The following is a 17370-nucleotide window of genomic DNA, read 5'->3' as shown; positions in this document are numbered from 1 at the left end:
GATTGAAACAATCTATCAAACTTAATTATTATTATGTGACATTTTCCCTTATCCATTAAGGGTGCTTTTTGTGTTTCGGGTTTTTCTGGATTGGGTTATTTGGGTTTCACTGATTCAAGATTATAAAACCATATCCAAAACCCGATCATAGTCTCCATAGGTTTATTCAAGTTCGCGTAATTCGTAAGTTTTTTTTGGTTGAGTACATCGAGTTGTCACTAGCATGCTCAAATTGCTACTCGAGTCTTGTACTCGAATAACATATTGTGAAATAGTATTATAGGAAAAATCTAATACAATAAAAAGATTTAGTAGCTAAAATTGACTTAATATCGAGTAAACACATATAATAACTCTTTGATAAACTCATATTTCTAAATAAACAACATACGGCTATTTTTCATAAAACCAAAATTATAATTCTTTGTTGCAGCCAATGATCTCTAGATCAAGTGGTGGAGGGCTTGCATTTCTCTTGAGAGATGCAGGTTCAACTCCCACTTGGTGCAGAGTGAGGCACTGGTGGGCAATGATAGGAGACCCAGGGAAACCTGGGTTGGATCCTTGAGCCAAACGGGTTTTACCGGTAATTTCACTGTCGTGCCTACGGGCGGGTGGGTTACCGGGTTTTCCCCGGAATTGGTGGTGGACTCGGGTTACTCTCGGAGTACTCCGTTTGTCCAGTGGGTGCCCCGAGAGTGCTCGGGATTGAGTTTGTTGGCCGTTCAAAAAAAAAAAAAAAAAAATAATTCTTTGTTGCATACAAAGTACCAAGTCAAACCATCTTGAGACTTCTCTCTAATTATATATTCTTATGTTTCCCTTAAAGTCAAAGAAAACAATAATATAGAATGTGAGCCATTGGAGGAAGATGAGGTTAAATCCTGTCGGTCCCTTGTAAATCAGAGAAACCTTCTAGAAGGGGAGGTTTATATTTGGTTTCCCTTTGACCGGAAGTTAAAACCCACGTCACCTCTCCGTTCAAACCTTTTACCCAAAACTGGCTTCCTCTTCATCTTCACTCTTATTTCTTGCACAGATTTGAAGGTGTGATTTTGTAATTAGGTCTAATTTTGGAATTTAGTTCACAGAGAAGAATCGGAGCAATGTTAGAAGAGTGATGGCAGATCTAGCGGAAGACTACAAAGGAATTTCTTACGACACGACTCGATTTCTTCTTCTTCTTCTTCAATAAATCTATGTTTCTGAGATCCATCAATTTTACTGACACACCGGGTAAGTCGTTAAATCTCTATTCCATGTAGATGTCAAAACTGGTTCTTGAAAGTCCGGCGACATTAGGTTTATTATATCAAAATCGTTCCCCTTCTCCACCGTTATATGTCCCTTTCTTATCTTGTACAGTTGTTAACATGATTTTCTATGTCTTGAAAACAAATATTTTATCAATTTTTTTATGTTTATATTGTAGGGAGGGATGGTGGGCATATGATGATGGCGGTTGGTGGTGGAGGCGGATGGTGTCTTCAGAGGAAGACAACTCTCCTCAATGTGCAGTTGCTTAACACTGTGTAGGTGCGCGAATACATCTGGCAAAATCTCCCCTCTAAAATCAGTAACCTTGTGTGATTGTTAAAGCATGGTTGATATTGTTATTAAACTGGACTGACAGTCCGGTGTGCCAAAACATGTTCATCTGATCTGATAAATAACTTTCTGCAGTGCTATACTAAGTGATCGTTGAAATAGGTAGAGATGTGATCTGTAAAATGCAGAATCCGGGTGTATGTTTCTCGTCCTATGTAATTAGGTTTCAAGACAGCTTAACCAACTATCTTACTGGTTTAGCCACACTTACAGTTTTTTTTTCATCTGCAGAAATTATTTGAAGAAGCAACGGAATCAATACATAAGACAAAAGCGATTAAGGAAATGGATAAATTGGTGCTATACTTGCCAGATTAGAAAGAAGTACGGTAGTGGATGAACACACTACTACTTCATGGTGTGTTACAATGCGAGCTCTTATCTTGTGTGTTTTTAATTTTATTTGCACCTCTGATTGCTTTTCCTGTTTTTTTTTTTTTCGTTTTTGAAGAGGTATGGTCCCAATTCCCTGCCTACATGGCAGGGACCACACCACTTTTTATACACACAAGGCACCCATGTCACCAGGACCTTCTAGAAGCTTCCAGAAGACACCTAGGCGGTTCATAGCTGGCATCAAAGATGCTTTGCCCAACATAAAGGACAACACGTGTCACCATTAAGAGAAGGCCACATAGGCCTGCGACGATCCAGGGAGCAAGTCTGACGCAACCAGTACGAGGTATCCAGCGTAAGCAAATAGAAGGACGCCACGTGTACCACTACACCCTTCGCGACAGAGCAGACCAAGAGGATATTCCCCTTGGTCGGACAGCTGGCGCACACCCACAGCTGGCACAGCTGCTTCCTCCTTCTTCACCATCCGGCTATAAATAGGACCCTTCATCATTCAGGTTAAGGATCCTGGCTCTCTTTACTCACTCTATACACACACTGTTTTATTCATCTCAGAGCAGTACTTATTCTCACGCCGGAGCCTGGTTAAGAGGGAAAACCCCCTTTTCCCCTCTTAACGAGACTAACGGTGTTTACTGTTTTGCAGATCTCAGGCCTTTGATACGAGCAAGAGAAGAGGTTGAACCCCTTAAGTGAAACGACCCTCTTGGTTATCCTTGTGTTAACCATTGTTTCAACATTGGCGCCATCCGCTTTTTTGCAAGACCACTCTCACCTCTTTTTCTCTTTTAGAAAACACTCGTGAAAATGGCAGACCAAAATCATTCACACCCAGCTGACGGAGAAATCTCTTCTTTTGAACTCGTTTCGGACACGGCACACGTCCAACGCGGTCAAAGGAACGAGACCATCCAAGAAGGTCAGCTGAACAACGAGTTTCCGTCCATTTTTGGAAGTGCGTCCAGGGCTGCTAGCCAGACCACAACTGTACCCATTTTCCAAACACCAACAAGAATCATTACTCAAACCACAAACGGGGCTGCTCTCCAACCTCCAACGGGGATGTTACATCAAACCCCACCGCCGATGCAGACTGTAAGCCAGGGGCCAGGCCCTTCGGCGCCATCGGAACAAGCACAACTCAACTATTCTGCACTTTTAGGGCTACCCGAAGGAAAAACTCTGGCTTCCTGGTATGCCGAACAGATGGCGTCTATAAACCTCGTTTATACGCAGCTCAGCGCACAACAAGCCTTGCTCCAAGCACAGGCTAACCAATCAGCGTTCGTAACTCCACAACCAAGGTCTCTGAGTACACACACGGCTCAGCAGACAAACGCGTGGAACTTACGACCAGAAAGAGAACCAGTGCAACAGGTCAGAAGACCCAGCATACAAGACACGCGCGATACCTATGCGGAAACAGAGAGCAACTTCGTCCAAACTTCCAATCAACAACGAAGGCCGATCCAAACCCGTTTGGGCGCACGCAACATGAATACAGAATGGGAAGAGGAGGAAGACGACCCAACGTACAAGGCAGAATCCACAGTGTTTAGCAGACTTCCTCCAGAACACGAGGCTTACAAACCAACCAAGCGCGCGGGGTACAACCCCAAAGCAGAGCATGACTTCACCTTGAGCTATCGTCCTGAGGACATGGCTGAAAATTCAAAATTCATTCCAGAAATCGCATGCGCAGCCATCGACAAAACAAAGTTACCACACAACGTAGGTAAATACAATGGGTTGACGGACCCAGACGATCACCTCCAGGTGTTTAAAGGTGCGGGAGCAACAGGCGGATGGAACTTACCAACATGGTGCCACCTGTTCGCTCAGACATTCGTCGGCGCGGCGCGCATTTGGTTCGACAACTTACCGGCTGGCAAAATCAAATCATGGGTCGACTTCCGAGAGAAGTTCTTGGCACACTTCTCTCAGCAACGAAGACAAGCAAGAGATCCAGGTGATTGTCTGAACATATGGAGAAAAGATTATGAAAGCGTAGAAGATTTCATTACAAGGTATAACAAAGAATGTCTAGAGATCGGAGACATACCAGAAAAAATGATGCGTGCACACTTCATGCGAGCAGTCAAGTGCGATGATCTGGTTAAAAGAATCAAAGGGCGAGATGGAGGACCCAAAGACTGGGAAACCTTCATTGAAGCGGCCAAGACCATTGCGCAGACGGATAGGCAACTGACCGGTGACGATCACCGTCAGCGCGCACACAACCATCATGACCGAAACAACAGAAGGGGCAGAAATCAACCCTGGAGGGCCTCTGGGAACAGAGAAAGAAGCCCCCCACGGGACGACGCACGCCATACGATCAATCAGATAGCCCATCGAAAAGAAGTAAAGCGCGAAAATAGAGAAAAGCAGTGGACTCCACTAACCAAAACACCTTCTGAAGTCTTAGCTACAGAGAACCATCAATTCAAACCACCCTTGCAGATGCGCAACAAAAGGGGTCAGGACCCAAATCTCTTCTGTGAATTCCACAAAGACACGGGCCACTTGACCGATGATTGCTTCAGCTTAAAACAAGAAATCGAAAGAGCTCTAAGAGACGGAAAGCTCGGTCACTTAGTCAAAGGAGGAAAGCGCGATTACCGCCAGATACAACGAAGAGATGAAGGTCCAGACAACAAGAAGCTCAGAAAGCTAGAAACTCATATGGTGCAAGGAGGACCACGGCGACCAAGAAAAAACTACAACAAACGCGCACAGGATGATTCATGGCGCGAGAAGCAAGTAGTGTTCCCAATTGTCAGGGGAGGTCCAAGAGAAAAGCGGCCAATAGTCATTCCAGGGGTGATCGGCCACTACCAAACAGATTACATCTTTATTGATCCCGGAAGCACCGCAGACATCATATATGAACAGTGCTTCAATCAATTCGACCAAGAGGATAAGGCGCGCCTGGAACCAGTTGACTACCCATTAACTGGATTCTGCAACGAGGCCGTCTTTCCCCTAGGACAAATATCTTTTCCAGTATTACTTTCTGATGGGAGAAATTCAAGAACTGAAGAAGTCACATTCATGGTGCTACCGGCACATTCAAGGCATGACATCCTCTTAGGACGAGAATCCCAAGGAGATTTCAGTATGATCTGTTCCGCACCACATTCTGCCATAGGCTTTCCAACCGAAACAGGCGTTGCGTTGATATACGCAAGCAAGGAAGTGCTAGCAACAGACGAAATCAGGCCGGCAAAAGCAAGCAAGCCCGCACCGCGCAGAGAGGCAGAAAAATGGGTATTGAATAGCGCATACCCAGAACAAACGGTCACTCTGGGACCCGCAATGTCTGACCTAACGCGTGCGGCGCTAAAGAAATTACTGCATGACAACATGGACGTGTTCGCCTGGACACCGGCCGATATGGTTGGTGTTCCATGGCATATAGCGGAACACCGGCTAAACGTCTCAGAGGATGCGAAGCCAGTGGTGCATGCCAAACGACACCTGGGGGACATCAAAAATGATGCAATGAAAGAACAAGTGTTAGAACTGCTAAACGCAGGAATCATCAGGGAAGTCCGGTACCAAACGTGGGTGGCAAGCCCAGTTATGGTAAAGAAACCGAATGGTAGTTGGCGAATGTGCGTCGACTACAAGGATCTGAACAAAGCATGCCCCCGTGACTGCTATGCGTTGCCAGACATAGACGAGAAAATAGATTCTTTGGCAACGTTTCGGTGGAAATGTTTTCTGGATTGCTACAAGGGATACCACCAGGTCCAGATGGCTGTTCAAGACGAGGATAAAACCGCATTCCGCACGCCAACGGGGCTATACTGCTACACCAAGATGCCGTTCGGCTTAAAGAATGCAGGTGCTACGTATCAACGGTTGATGAACGAAACATTTAGTGACGCCATCGGTAAATACATCGAGGTATACATGAACGATCTGGTAATCATGAGCAGGGAGGAGAGCGCGATGCTGGTAAACATTCAGAAAACCTTCAACACGCTGCGCAGCGTGAGCATCAAACTGAATCCAGCAAAGTGCTCATTTGGAATGGAGGAAGGAAAGTTTCTGGGCTTCATAGTCACCAAAGATGGTTTTAAGGTGAACCCAGAAAAGGTCCAGGCCATAGAGAGGATGCCTTCACCAGCAAGCATCAAAGATATGCAAAAGCTCGCAGGACGATTGGCAGCCCTCAATCGATTCCTAGCTAACCACGCGGCAAAATCTTTCCCATTCATCAACACCTTGCGAAACTGCATGAAGAAAACCCAATTCCAATGGACTCCGTAAGCAGAAAATGCGTTCCGCGAGATGAAAGACTGTCTCATCAAGCTGCCAACTCTAACCGCACCAAACAAAGGAGAACCTTTGGTTTTGTACCTCTCAGCTTCCGACAGGGCCGTCGGTGCCGTATTGCTGGTTGATCGACAAGGTGTCCAAACACCTGTGTATTATGTGTCCAGAACCTTAACCGACCCAGAAACAAGATACGCAATCATGGAAAAGCTTGTCCTTGCACTGATTCACGCGTCAAGAAGGCTACGCCGATATTTCGCCAATCACGTCATCCACGTGTTAACAAATTACAATATTGGGAATATCCTAGCAAGGCCGGAAATATCAGGAAGGTTGGCCAAATGGGCGATAGAGCTAGGGGGACACAACGTAGTCTTCAGACCACGACCGTCGATAAAAGGCCAAGTTTTGGCAGACTTCATGACAGAAGTCCCCGATGACAAAGACAGAGAGTGTAAGGCGATGAAGAAAGCGGAGAAAAAACAAACCGAAGAACCATGGATGCTGTATACTGACGGTCAACGAAGATGGGGCAGGCGCGGGGCTACGGCTAGTGAGCCCTGACAAAAACGAGTTCACTTACGCCATACGTCTAGACTTCAAGAGCACAAATAACGAAGCAGAGTATGAAGCCTTCCTGGCCGGCTTGCGCTTAGCAATCAAAATGGGAGTCCGACATATTGAGGCACATGTGGACTCCATGCTAGTGGCAGGCCAAATCAACGGTCAATACGAAGCTAAGGGCGACATAATGGCACTCTATCTCAACCAAGCAAAGACGTTGCTGCAAACTTTCTATTCTTACAAGGTGCACCACATAAACCGCAGCGAAAACAAGCCGGCAGACGCCTTAAGCAAGCTTGCGTCAACAAATTTTCAGCACCTAGCCAAAGACGTACGCATAGAAGTTTTAAGCAACCCGTCTGTTCCACTCCGAGAAGTCAGCGTCATCCAAACAGGAACCACGTCCTGGATGACACCCATCATCATGTACTTACAGTCCGGGATACTCCCAGAAAATAAAGCCGAGGCGCGGAAAATCCAGTATAAATCAGAACATTATCAAATGGCGGACGGGATATTGTACCGAAAGTCATATCTCGGCCCTCTGCTGAGATGTGTTGACGCCGACGATGCAAATTATCTGATCCGGGAAGTACATGAAGGCATCTGCGGCATCCACGCCGGGCCGCGCATGGTAGTGGCTAAAGTAATGAACGCCGGTTACTACTGGCCCGGAATGCACCTCGATGCCGTGAAGGAATTAAGGAAATGCAGCGGCTGCCAACGGCATGCACCAAAAACCATGCGTCCAAAAAACGAGTTGGTGCCAGTAACAACCGCATGGCCCTTCCAGCAATGGGGCATAGACATGGTGGGCCCCTTCCCAGAAGCTCCGGGGGCAGTCAAGTTCATCATCGTCGCGGTCGATTACTTCAACAAGTGGGTAGAAGCAAAAGCACTTGCGTCAACCACATCGGCAGTCGTTAAACGATTTATCTGGGAACAAATCATATGCCGTTTCGGCCTTCCACTCCGAATCATCACCGACAATGGTACAAATTTTGCAGCAGATGATCTCGAACGATGGTTTAAGGAACTAAACATTGAACACACCTTCTCGTCGGTCGCACATCCGCAAGGGAATGGTCAAGTTGAAGCAGTCAATAAGAGCATCGTTGATGGCATCAAAGCAAGACTCGGTGAAAAAAGACGAGGATGGGTCGACGAGCTACCAAGCATATTATGGGCCCATAGAACAATGCCCAAGACAAGCAATGGAGAAACACCGTTCAGCTTGGTCTATAGGTCCGAGGCTGTGATTCCAGCAGAAATCGGGCTTCCATCTCCGAGAATGCTCTCCATGAATCTGATCAATAACGAAGAAGAAAGGAGGATCGACCTGGATCTCCTAGAAGAACGGAGAGAGATGGCAGCAATCAACGAAGCCAAATACAAGACAAAGCTTGAAAAATATTACAACTCCCGAGTCCGGATCTGCACCTTCAACCCAGGCGATTATGTCTTAAGGGACAATGAAGCGTCCAACGCAGAAAACCGGGAAAACTGGCTCCCAAATGGGAAGGCCCGTACATCATCGATGAGGTCCTCGGCAAGGGAGCATACAAGCTACGCACCATGAACGACAAAGAGGTTCCACGAACCTGGAATGCCCAACAGTTACGAAAATGCTACATATAAACATGTAATCGTATAGGGCGAATCGCCGACACATTTACCTAATACAAGAAGTGTTTGGCTATATTTACTTCATGCAAATTTTTTGTCACAACTGCATTTATCACTTCGGGCGTACACGAAAACATCAATGGCTCGACCATAGGAAACGTTGTAGACCTCCAAGGCTCGTCACAGCCAAGTGCACAGCCGGGTCGAAAACACAACCAAAGCCTACAAAACGGCAAAAAACATAACTTCGTGCCCACATAAACACGAAAATATCGATAGCAAGGCAACTAAACATTGTAATGCTCCCAAGGCTGTAATCCCAGCTGAGCTCACACAATAACCTGCAACTCGATCACTTCGTATGTCACATGCAAGCGCGCATACTTAAACGACAGAATAAAAACGTTGTAGTAACACAACATCACCTGTCAGCGCCATCATTCATTCGTGACACCTAATCAAAGTAATTAAAACATGCACATATTATGACGATTTCAAAATTTGCATAAACATAATCAAAGTAGCAACACATTTGTCAAAATACATAACACCGCAGGTACGAAATATGAAATTGTCTTAAAACACCATTACAAGCCCATACAAGGCTATACGCGGCACACAGGCCGGAAACTTCCACTTAAGGACGGCTGGGACCAGCACCACCTGCACCACCAGCGCCGTCATCTCCCAATGCTTTCTTCAACAAAGCAACTCCATCAGCTTTGAGGGCCAATTTGCCAGCAGCCTTCACAACAGCAAAGTCAAGCATCGCAAATGCTCGACGCTTCTCAGCATACGCACCATCACAATCAGCCTTATACAACTCAAACTTGTAATCCTTATCGTTATTGGCAGCAGCTAATCTACCCTCAGCATACCCAAACTTGCGTCCGCTGTTATAACCTGCCACGCCCAACTCAAACATATAGTTGGCAAGTTCCGACGAATGTACGATACGATCAGCAAGCTACACGAAACACAGGGAGTAAATAAAATGACAAGGAAGAACACGCAAAAAACAAAAAGGAAAAACAGAAGAGAAGAAAAGTTACCAGGGGAACACCACGAGATAACAACCACCTAGTATCAGCTGCGGTTTCCTCAGCAAGGAGTTCAGAGGCACGACACTCCGCCGTCTTCTCATCAAGAAGACGCTGAGCAGTCTCACATTCAGACGCTTTTTCTTGCGCAAGAAGTTCTAGCTTGTCAATCCGAGCAATATACTCTTTCTCCTTTTTCTCTGCAGCAAGCCGCACCTGATTAGCCTCATCAGCCAAGGCCGTCTTCTCACCGGATAAACGAACAATAGCATCGCGCTGAGATTGCATCTCTGAGTTCGTGCGCGCGCAGGCAGATTCCCAATCTTTTTGTTTCTGCTCATTCAACTTTTTCTGTTCTTCGAGCTTTCGCTCAGCTTCCGCAACCCTCCATTGCAGCCCTTTCTTCTCCGCGTTAAACTTTTCTCTTTCCTCAGAGAAAGCCTTCTTAGACGCTTCAAACTCAAGAGTCTCTTCCCCCATAAACCGCCATTCACGAAGGATTTCTTGAGAAGTGGCAAAAAAGTTGACCCCAGCCCTAACATGATCATCCATAAGAGCAAAGCGGTTACGGGTTTTCTGAAACATCCTCTCAGCGGGCGGTAGAGCCAAAGAGAAAAACTGATGACAGTTGTCCAAATCATCCATGCGAGAACCCTGCACAAGATTCCAACGGGGAGCATGAGGCATATCATCACATGCCGGGTTATCCCACGAATCCTCAGGCACGCGTTCAAAGTGCGAAGATCGCACAGTGCCAGATGCGGCTCCATCACCAGGTGGACGCTTGGTATAAATGGTCTGCGGCGGAGTAGTCTCACTAGACTCCACATCCAGTTCAATTCCCTTACCCTTGTCACCCGCCGCAACATTACCCGCAGTCTCATTACCTTCAGCACCACCTCCACCTCCAGTCTCACCACCCTCCACATTCACCTCAACATCGTCTCGTGGAGGAGTCAAACCAGCAGTCCTCGACGGAGGAGAAGTAAGTGGAGTAATTTGAGAGATATCCACTGGTCGAGGTTTCTTACCCGTTTTAAGCACTGCAACAAAGCAACAATCAACAAACGCAAAAAAAAAAAAAAAAAAAAAAAAAAAGAAACAAGACAAAAATACTGTCAATAATCACTCACCAGGGCGAGGAGCAGAAGCAGCATATATCTCCTCCAACAAGTTCCCTCGACCACCACTGAATACACCCAAGTCAACCTCAGACTCTGAAGGTGCCGGAGGGGCCTCTTTCTGAAGCTTAGCCCTCTTGGCCGCGAGAAGAGCAGCAGCTTGCTCATCAAGATGACGTTTATGATCATCCAAAGATTTCTTCTTCATATGCTCGGTTAAAGTAGCCCTATCATCAGGATCCGACTCTTGACGCACCTCCCCAGGGCCTAAGCCAGACAACGTATCAGACACTACTACATAATCTAGATAAGAAAGAATGGAGGGTCGCTTACGAGAAGATCCGGCAGCTTCACCCTCAACTCCCTCTCCTCTCCTTCCAGACCTATCAGTCCGAGCTTTCTTCCTCGTCTCCAACTGAGCAGACGGATCAATAGACGCTTCCGCATCATTATCGTCTCCAACAACCTCATGTACCGGTTCAGCATCGCCACCAGGCACGGTACCTGCACGCGCGGAACGAGACGTTAGATCTTCGCCACCCCGACCAGAACTCCCACTAGAAACAACGATGACATCCTCTTGATCAGAGTTAACAAAGTCATCCCAAACATCCTCACCAAGAACTTCAGCAGCATATCGGCTCAAACTTTGCTCGGTAGGGTGTAAGAAGCGATCTCGTATTTGATCTAGCCATGTTGGGTTACCATCAGCCTGGATGGCTTCAACCATAGCACCCGCTGCCTTGGGATCCAAAGCATTCAACAAGCTGTAACCAACTGCAGAAAGACAACAAAACTAAAGATACATGACAAAGCCTAAAAGGAAATAAACAACCAACAACATACGAAGGAATCATACATTTGCCCCGATGACTGTACACAGGCTGACCCAAAGGATGCTTAGGCACCCATAGCATGCTCATCCCAGCACCAACCAAGGCCATTTCATCCAGCTGAGAAATGGCAGTTGCCTTGGCGGTTATCCTCCCGTACCATTCTTGGGCAGCAAAATCCTCCAATGGATCCACCCTCGGGATCCCTTGAGCCACCTGCCTGTACGTCATCTCCGACGGAAGCACGCCACGACGAATGTAGAAAAACTTCTGCTTCCAGTCATGAATACCCTTTATTGGAGCAGAACACACCGGGACAACCCCCGTCCTAGCTTGAAAGGAATAAAAACCACTAGAATATGTCACGCTATAAAAAGTGTTGAACATTGGAAACGTCGGTTCAACTCGATAAGACCGGCAAACAAACTCGAAGTGAGTAATCCGGGGGAGCCCAATAGCATTTATTTGAGAAATATGAAGACCATAACCTCTCAGAACGTCGACAACAAACTTAGTAATGGGCAGCCTAAAATTGCCTTCCCGGAAAAAAGCAGCGTATAAAGTGATAAAACCAGGGGGGCATCCAGTGCAGTAGATCCAGACGGAGGATATCGAGCCCCCCACTCAGGTCGAAAGTTATGTCCTCTAACGAGGTTCTGGAATTCATCCTCTTTCCAGTTAATCACAGCCTGGTCAGGACCAGGAGGCGCTCTACTCTTATGTTTCCTTTTCTTTTGAGTAGGATTCTTATCAGCCATGATAAAAATCAAGAAGAAGACGACTTGAAAAGGTGAAAGATAGAACAAAGGGGAAGAAGATAGAGAGAAATTGCACTTAGAATTCGAAAGTGAAGTAAGAAAGAGATAACCGCCCCATATTTATACCCATCGCATTTAATGCGATGGGTAGTGGACCGTCAGGGAACAGAAAAAGCGCCCAATAGATGACTGACACGTCACAGGAGAGAGAAGACGTCGGCTCATTTTTCGGGAAGCATGGGCGACAGGGTCTGCTGATGTGACAGAAAGTCACTGCAAAAGCAACTGTTCGCCTCCGAAAAGACAGGGACGTCAGACGGTCACACCAAACGCTTCCCCATAACCACCAAACTTCCAACAAAAGAAAGCACAAGAGAGCCAAAACCCATGCGGCATGCGTCCATTTGGCTCACTTTTTTCAAAGGGCCAAAACCCATGCGGCATGCGTCCATTTGGCTCACTTTTTTCAAAGGGCCAAAACCCATGCGGCATGCGTCCATTTGGCTCACTTTTTTCAAAGGGCCAAAACCCATGCGGCATGCGTCCATTTGGCCCACTTTTTTCAAAGGGCCAAAACCCATGCGGCATGCGTCCATTTGGCTCACTTTTTTCAAAGGGCCATAACCCATGCGGCATGCGTCCATTTGGCTCACTTTTTTCAAAGGGCCATAACCCATGCGGCATGCGTCCATTTGGCTCACCTTTTTCAAAGGGCCAAAACCCATGCGGCATGCGTCCATTTGGCTCACTTTTTTCAAAAGGCCAAAACCCATGCGGCATGCGTCCATTTGGCTCACTTTTTTCAAAGGGCCAAAACCCATGCGGCATGCGTCCATTTGGCTCACTTTTGCAGAGAGCCAATAACCAGACGGCACGCGTCCACTTGGCTCACTTTATATTCACCAACTTCAACGCGATGCATAGAAGCCACAACTCTCATAAGTCCAGAATCCCTCCTAGACGATCAACTCAACTAGAAGGCACACTGGACTGGGGGGACTTGAAGAGGTATGGTCCCAATTCCCTGCCTACATGGCAGGGACCACACCACTTTTTATACACACAAGGCACCCATGTCACCAGGACCTTCTAGAAGCTTCCAGAAGACACCTAGGCGGTTCATAGCTGGCATCAAAGATGCTTTGCCCAACATAAAGGACAACACGTGTCACCATTAAGAGAAGGCCACATAGGCCTGCGACGATCCAGGGAGCAAGTCTGACGCAACCAGTACGAGGTATCCAGCGTAAGCAAATAGAAGGACGCCACGTGTACCACTACACCCTTCGCGACAGAGCAGACCAAGAGGATATTCCCCTTGGTCGGACAGCTGGCGCACACCCACAGCTGGCACAGCTGCTTCCTCCTTCTTCACCATCCGGCTATAAATAGGACCCTTCATCATTCAGGTTAAGGATCCTGGCTCTCTTTACTCACTCTATACACACACTGTTTTATTCATCTCAGAGCAGTACTTATTCTCACGCCGGAGCCTGGTTAAGAGGGAAAACCCCCTTTTCCCCTCTTAACGAGACTAACGGTGTTTACTGTTTTGCAGATCTCAGGCCTTTGATACGAGCAAGAGAAGAGGTTGAACCCCTTAAGTGAAACGACCCTCTTGGTTATCCTTGTGTTAACCATTGTTTCAACAGTTTTCTTATCATGTGGAGTTGTTGCCATATTGCAGAGTACGTAATTCGTAAAGACAAAACTCGGATTTTTGTTGTTTGTAAAGGAGACGCTGATTCACAGCCATTCAGCTGAGAGAGAACTAATGGCAGAACATACACTTGGATGATGTAAATTAATAGCAGAGGATTCCATTAGCATATGAGAAGAAGCATGGTTCATAGAGATTTTACGGTAATTATTTCAAGTGTTGAATGTAGAACGCCATATATAAGAATGGCTGTTAAGGGGTAAATGGGTCAATTTGAGACTTATGACCGACTAACTGTGATTAGGGGAGTCTTATATGCATTTTTTTTTTACAGTTGAATAGCTTTTGTGTCCCTTATGTATACCGTAGGAGAAAAAAATTGTTGATTTTAAAGTCAAGGGCGTAATGGTAATTAAGGCTTTCAACATATATATTGAGGTTTAACTTAAATAAATTGATGGCCTTCCTGTCAACATATATATTCAGGCTAATGAATCATTTTAGATTCTTATTATAAGAGGAAGGGCATTACGAGTACAAGTACATTGTTAATGGGGAATGGATGAACAATACATATGAACCTACTAACAAGGATGGCCACATCAACAACAATATCCAGTTACAGTTCAATACCCTTTTCAATTACCATTGCCCGTTGGATAGAACATTTATTATAGTTAGTTTAAAATATACCTCAAGGGTTCATATATATGTTTGCAAATATTACGAGGATCTAGAAAGTATAGCATGAATTACGTAAACACAGGTACCAACCTATATTATGCCAGTATGTGGTTGGAATGAGGATCTGTAGATCTACATTAACCATGTTAACACCATGAAACTTACATGAAATGTAATAATATGTCCCATAATAATATGTTATAAAGCAAATGGTTCGGGATAAAAACCAACTTTCATGTCAAATAATAAAAAAAATAATAATAAATCACTGCGTCTGCTGTCCAAAATGACCCCCTTTGGCTGCAGAATCCAACTTAAATTGTAGGGGTGAGCATATAACCGAAATAACCGAACCGAGCCTTAACCGACGGTTCGGTTATCCGTTTTTACAATAACCGAAAAAATCGGTTCGGTTACGGTTAACAACTAATCCATAACCGATTTATCCATAACCGAACCGAAACTTTGGCCCAATGCATATTTTGTGATTATATTTATATCTAGTCCAAGTTTTTAAGAAGCCCATTGTTTTTAGATCCAAGTTTTTAAGAAGCCCATGGTTTAATTATTTGTACCCTGCACTACTTTTAATGTTATTTTACTAATTTCGTGAAAATAATGTTAAACATACCGCCCAATGTGTATGAACGTGTATGTAAACATACCGCCCTATGTGTATGAACGTGTACAAAATCACTACACACGTTCATACAACATACATACATACATAGGGTCACACATGTACACAGACATATAGAGGATGGTATACGAATGTATTAAGTAAATACTAATTCAAACAATTAATTCATTACATTTTATAAAATATAATAACAAGAAAAAACATAACACTATGACCATCCCATCACATGCACCATGTGAGCAAAGTCTGCTTTCTTTTAACGGAATAATAAGCATGGGCGTTTTGGTCCCCTCTTTGTTACACAAACAAACAAGAAAAACATCAACAGTTAACGATTCAGACATAAAATTTTGATTCAACAATTATTCGAGTATCGTATCAACCAATTACCCGACAAGTCAACAACAACTTACACAAAAAAAAAAAAAAAAACCGGTTATTTAACCGTAACCGAACAATAACCGAACATTAACCGAATTATGCGAAACCGAAATAACCGAACCGATCGGTTAAGGATATGTCATGACCGATCATATCGGTTTCGGTTACGGTTACGGCTCAAAACCGAACCGAACCGAACCGGTCCGTGCACACCCCTATTAAATTGTATCATCATCATCATACACTAATATTTAGAAAAGTTAATCCAAATTCAGAATTTTGGGGGTCCTTTTCTATATAGGGTATGTTTGGCAGAAGTAGCTGGTGGTTGGTAGCTGAAAGCTGAAAGCTGGTAGCTGGTGGCTGAAAGCTGGTAGCTGTAGCTGGTAGCTAGTAGCTGTAGCTTTTTAGATATATTTGGTGTTTGGTAGAGTAGCTGGAGCTTTTAATAAAATGTATAAAATTACCAAAATGGACATAACTAAAAATTTAGAAAGTTGGTGCATTAAAAAGTTCCTTATTTTTAGAGGTTAAAATAGTCATTTTTCCCTAAAAGCTTGTAGCTCCTTCTAAACGCTACCAGTAGTAGCGTTCAACCAAAAGCTTCAAGCTCCTAACCTAAAAGCTTAAAGCTCCTTCAACCAAACAAGACTTTTTATTGAATAGGAGCTTTTTCTTAAAAGCTTAAAGCTTGAAGCTCCTAAAAGCTTCTAAAAGCTTCATGCCAAACATACCCATAGTCTTCTCTAAATGACTTGATCCTCTTCATTTCATAACATTACAATATTCGGCCAACGGATAACATTACAATACCCATGTACCCGACCAACAGACATGTATAAAACTAGCATCAACGTAACATCTATAACATCAACAATATTTATTGTTTTTGTTATGTTATAATGTCTAAGGTTATTGTATCTCATTCCCTTAATTATGTCATTATACCATTGTTATTCCCGTCCACCGGACGGGTATAGAACTAGTTTCTTACTATCATTACGTGATATCTAGGTTTCTAATGTGAAAGTCATAAATTCAATTTTTAACTGGTTCAAAGTAGTCCCGTGAAAGGTTAATATTGGAGCATGAAGAGTGTTGGGTAATCGGATGGCTACAAGAAACAATCTTGATCTGAAGGGGTTTGATATTCCATGTGTTCTATGCCCTTTATGTATGGAGGTTTCTGAAACGGTTAATCACATTTTTGGGGAATGCGTTAAGGTAGGGAGGATTTGGGATAGAGTGGCTAGATGGCTAAACCTTCAGTTTCCACCGGTTAGATTCCCGATTGATATGATGGATTGGTTGGGTAACTTGGGGTGCTCGAAAGTGAAAAAAGAGGTTGTGAGTTCAATTATATTTGTGGTTTGGTGGGCGATTTGGAAGCTGCGAAACGATGTGACTTTCTTGAAGAACCGAAACAAGTTCCAATTGCTTTTTGATGAAGTGGTTCATTTTTCTTTTATTTGGATTTGTAATGTAATAGGAGAAATAAGTGTAATTTGTCTTGGTCAGAGTAGCTTCAAAACCCTCTAAACTATGTGGACAAGTTAATAATGCATTCTCAAGTTTAATGAAAAATGAAAGAAAGGGGAATAAAAGAAATAGTTAATTACATTCTTTAGTTTTTATAAAAGGAAAGGAAAAGGAAAACAATATAATTTTACAAATATAGTCTTTTTAAAACAATTATTAGATGTAGATTGAAAGGTAAAGTGGTAATTTTATATATTTATCATTTCTTTTTTATCCAAATCATGCCAAATTGGTAAGAAAACTTTGGGACTTAAAACACCAAAGTTTAAAAATCA

The 17370-nt window shown here is 44.3% G+C and overlaps 1 protein-coding gene across 5 annotated transcripts; it reads left to right on the top strand.

The window, feature by feature from the left end:
* Positions 1–861: 861 nt before the first annotated feature.
* LOC110869415 lies at positions 862–17124 on the top strand. Of its 5 annotated transcripts, none has more exons than XR_004866755.1 (5): positions 862–1236; positions 1433–1536; positions 1684–1745; positions 1840–1966; positions 16620–17124. XR_004866755.1 is itself a non-coding variant. In XM_035977417.1 (5 exons), exon 5 carries the CDS (start codon positions 2773–2775, stop codon positions 6241–6243), a length of 3471 nt encoding a protein of 1156 aa, XP_035833310.1. In that variant the 5' UTR covers positions 862–1236; positions 1433–1532; positions 1684–1745; positions 1840–1966; positions 2060–2772; the 3' UTR covers positions 6244–10583. The 5 variants fall into 5 exon arrangements, 3 of the variants coding, with proteins under 3 accessions (XP_035833310.1, XP_035833308.1, XP_035833311.1); XR_002553030.2 differs by lacking the exon at positions 16620–17124 and adding an exon at positions 13879–14263; XM_035977417.1 differs by lacking the exon at positions 16620–17124 and adding an exon at positions 2060–10583 and having other exon boundaries at positions 1433–1532.
* Positions 17125–17370: the final 246 nt, after the last annotated feature.

The sequence above is a fragment of the Helianthus annuus genome, chromosome 1 (assembly GCF_002127325.2).
Source record: "Helianthus annuus cultivar XRQ/B chromosome 1, HanXRQr2.0-SUNRISE, whole genome shotgun sequence".
Lineage (NCBI taxonomy): Eukaryota > Viridiplantae > Streptophyta > Magnoliopsida > Asterales > Asteraceae > Helianthus > Helianthus annuus.
The sequence above is the reverse complement of the archived record's forward strand: the minus strand, read 5'-3'. Positions and strand labels throughout refer to the sequence as shown.

Excerpts from the sequence above, each read along its gene's own strand:
- LOC110869415 (XM_035977417.1), top strand. The coding sequence starts at position 2,773 with ATGGCAGACCAAAATCATTCACACCCAGCTGACGGAGAAATCTCTTCT.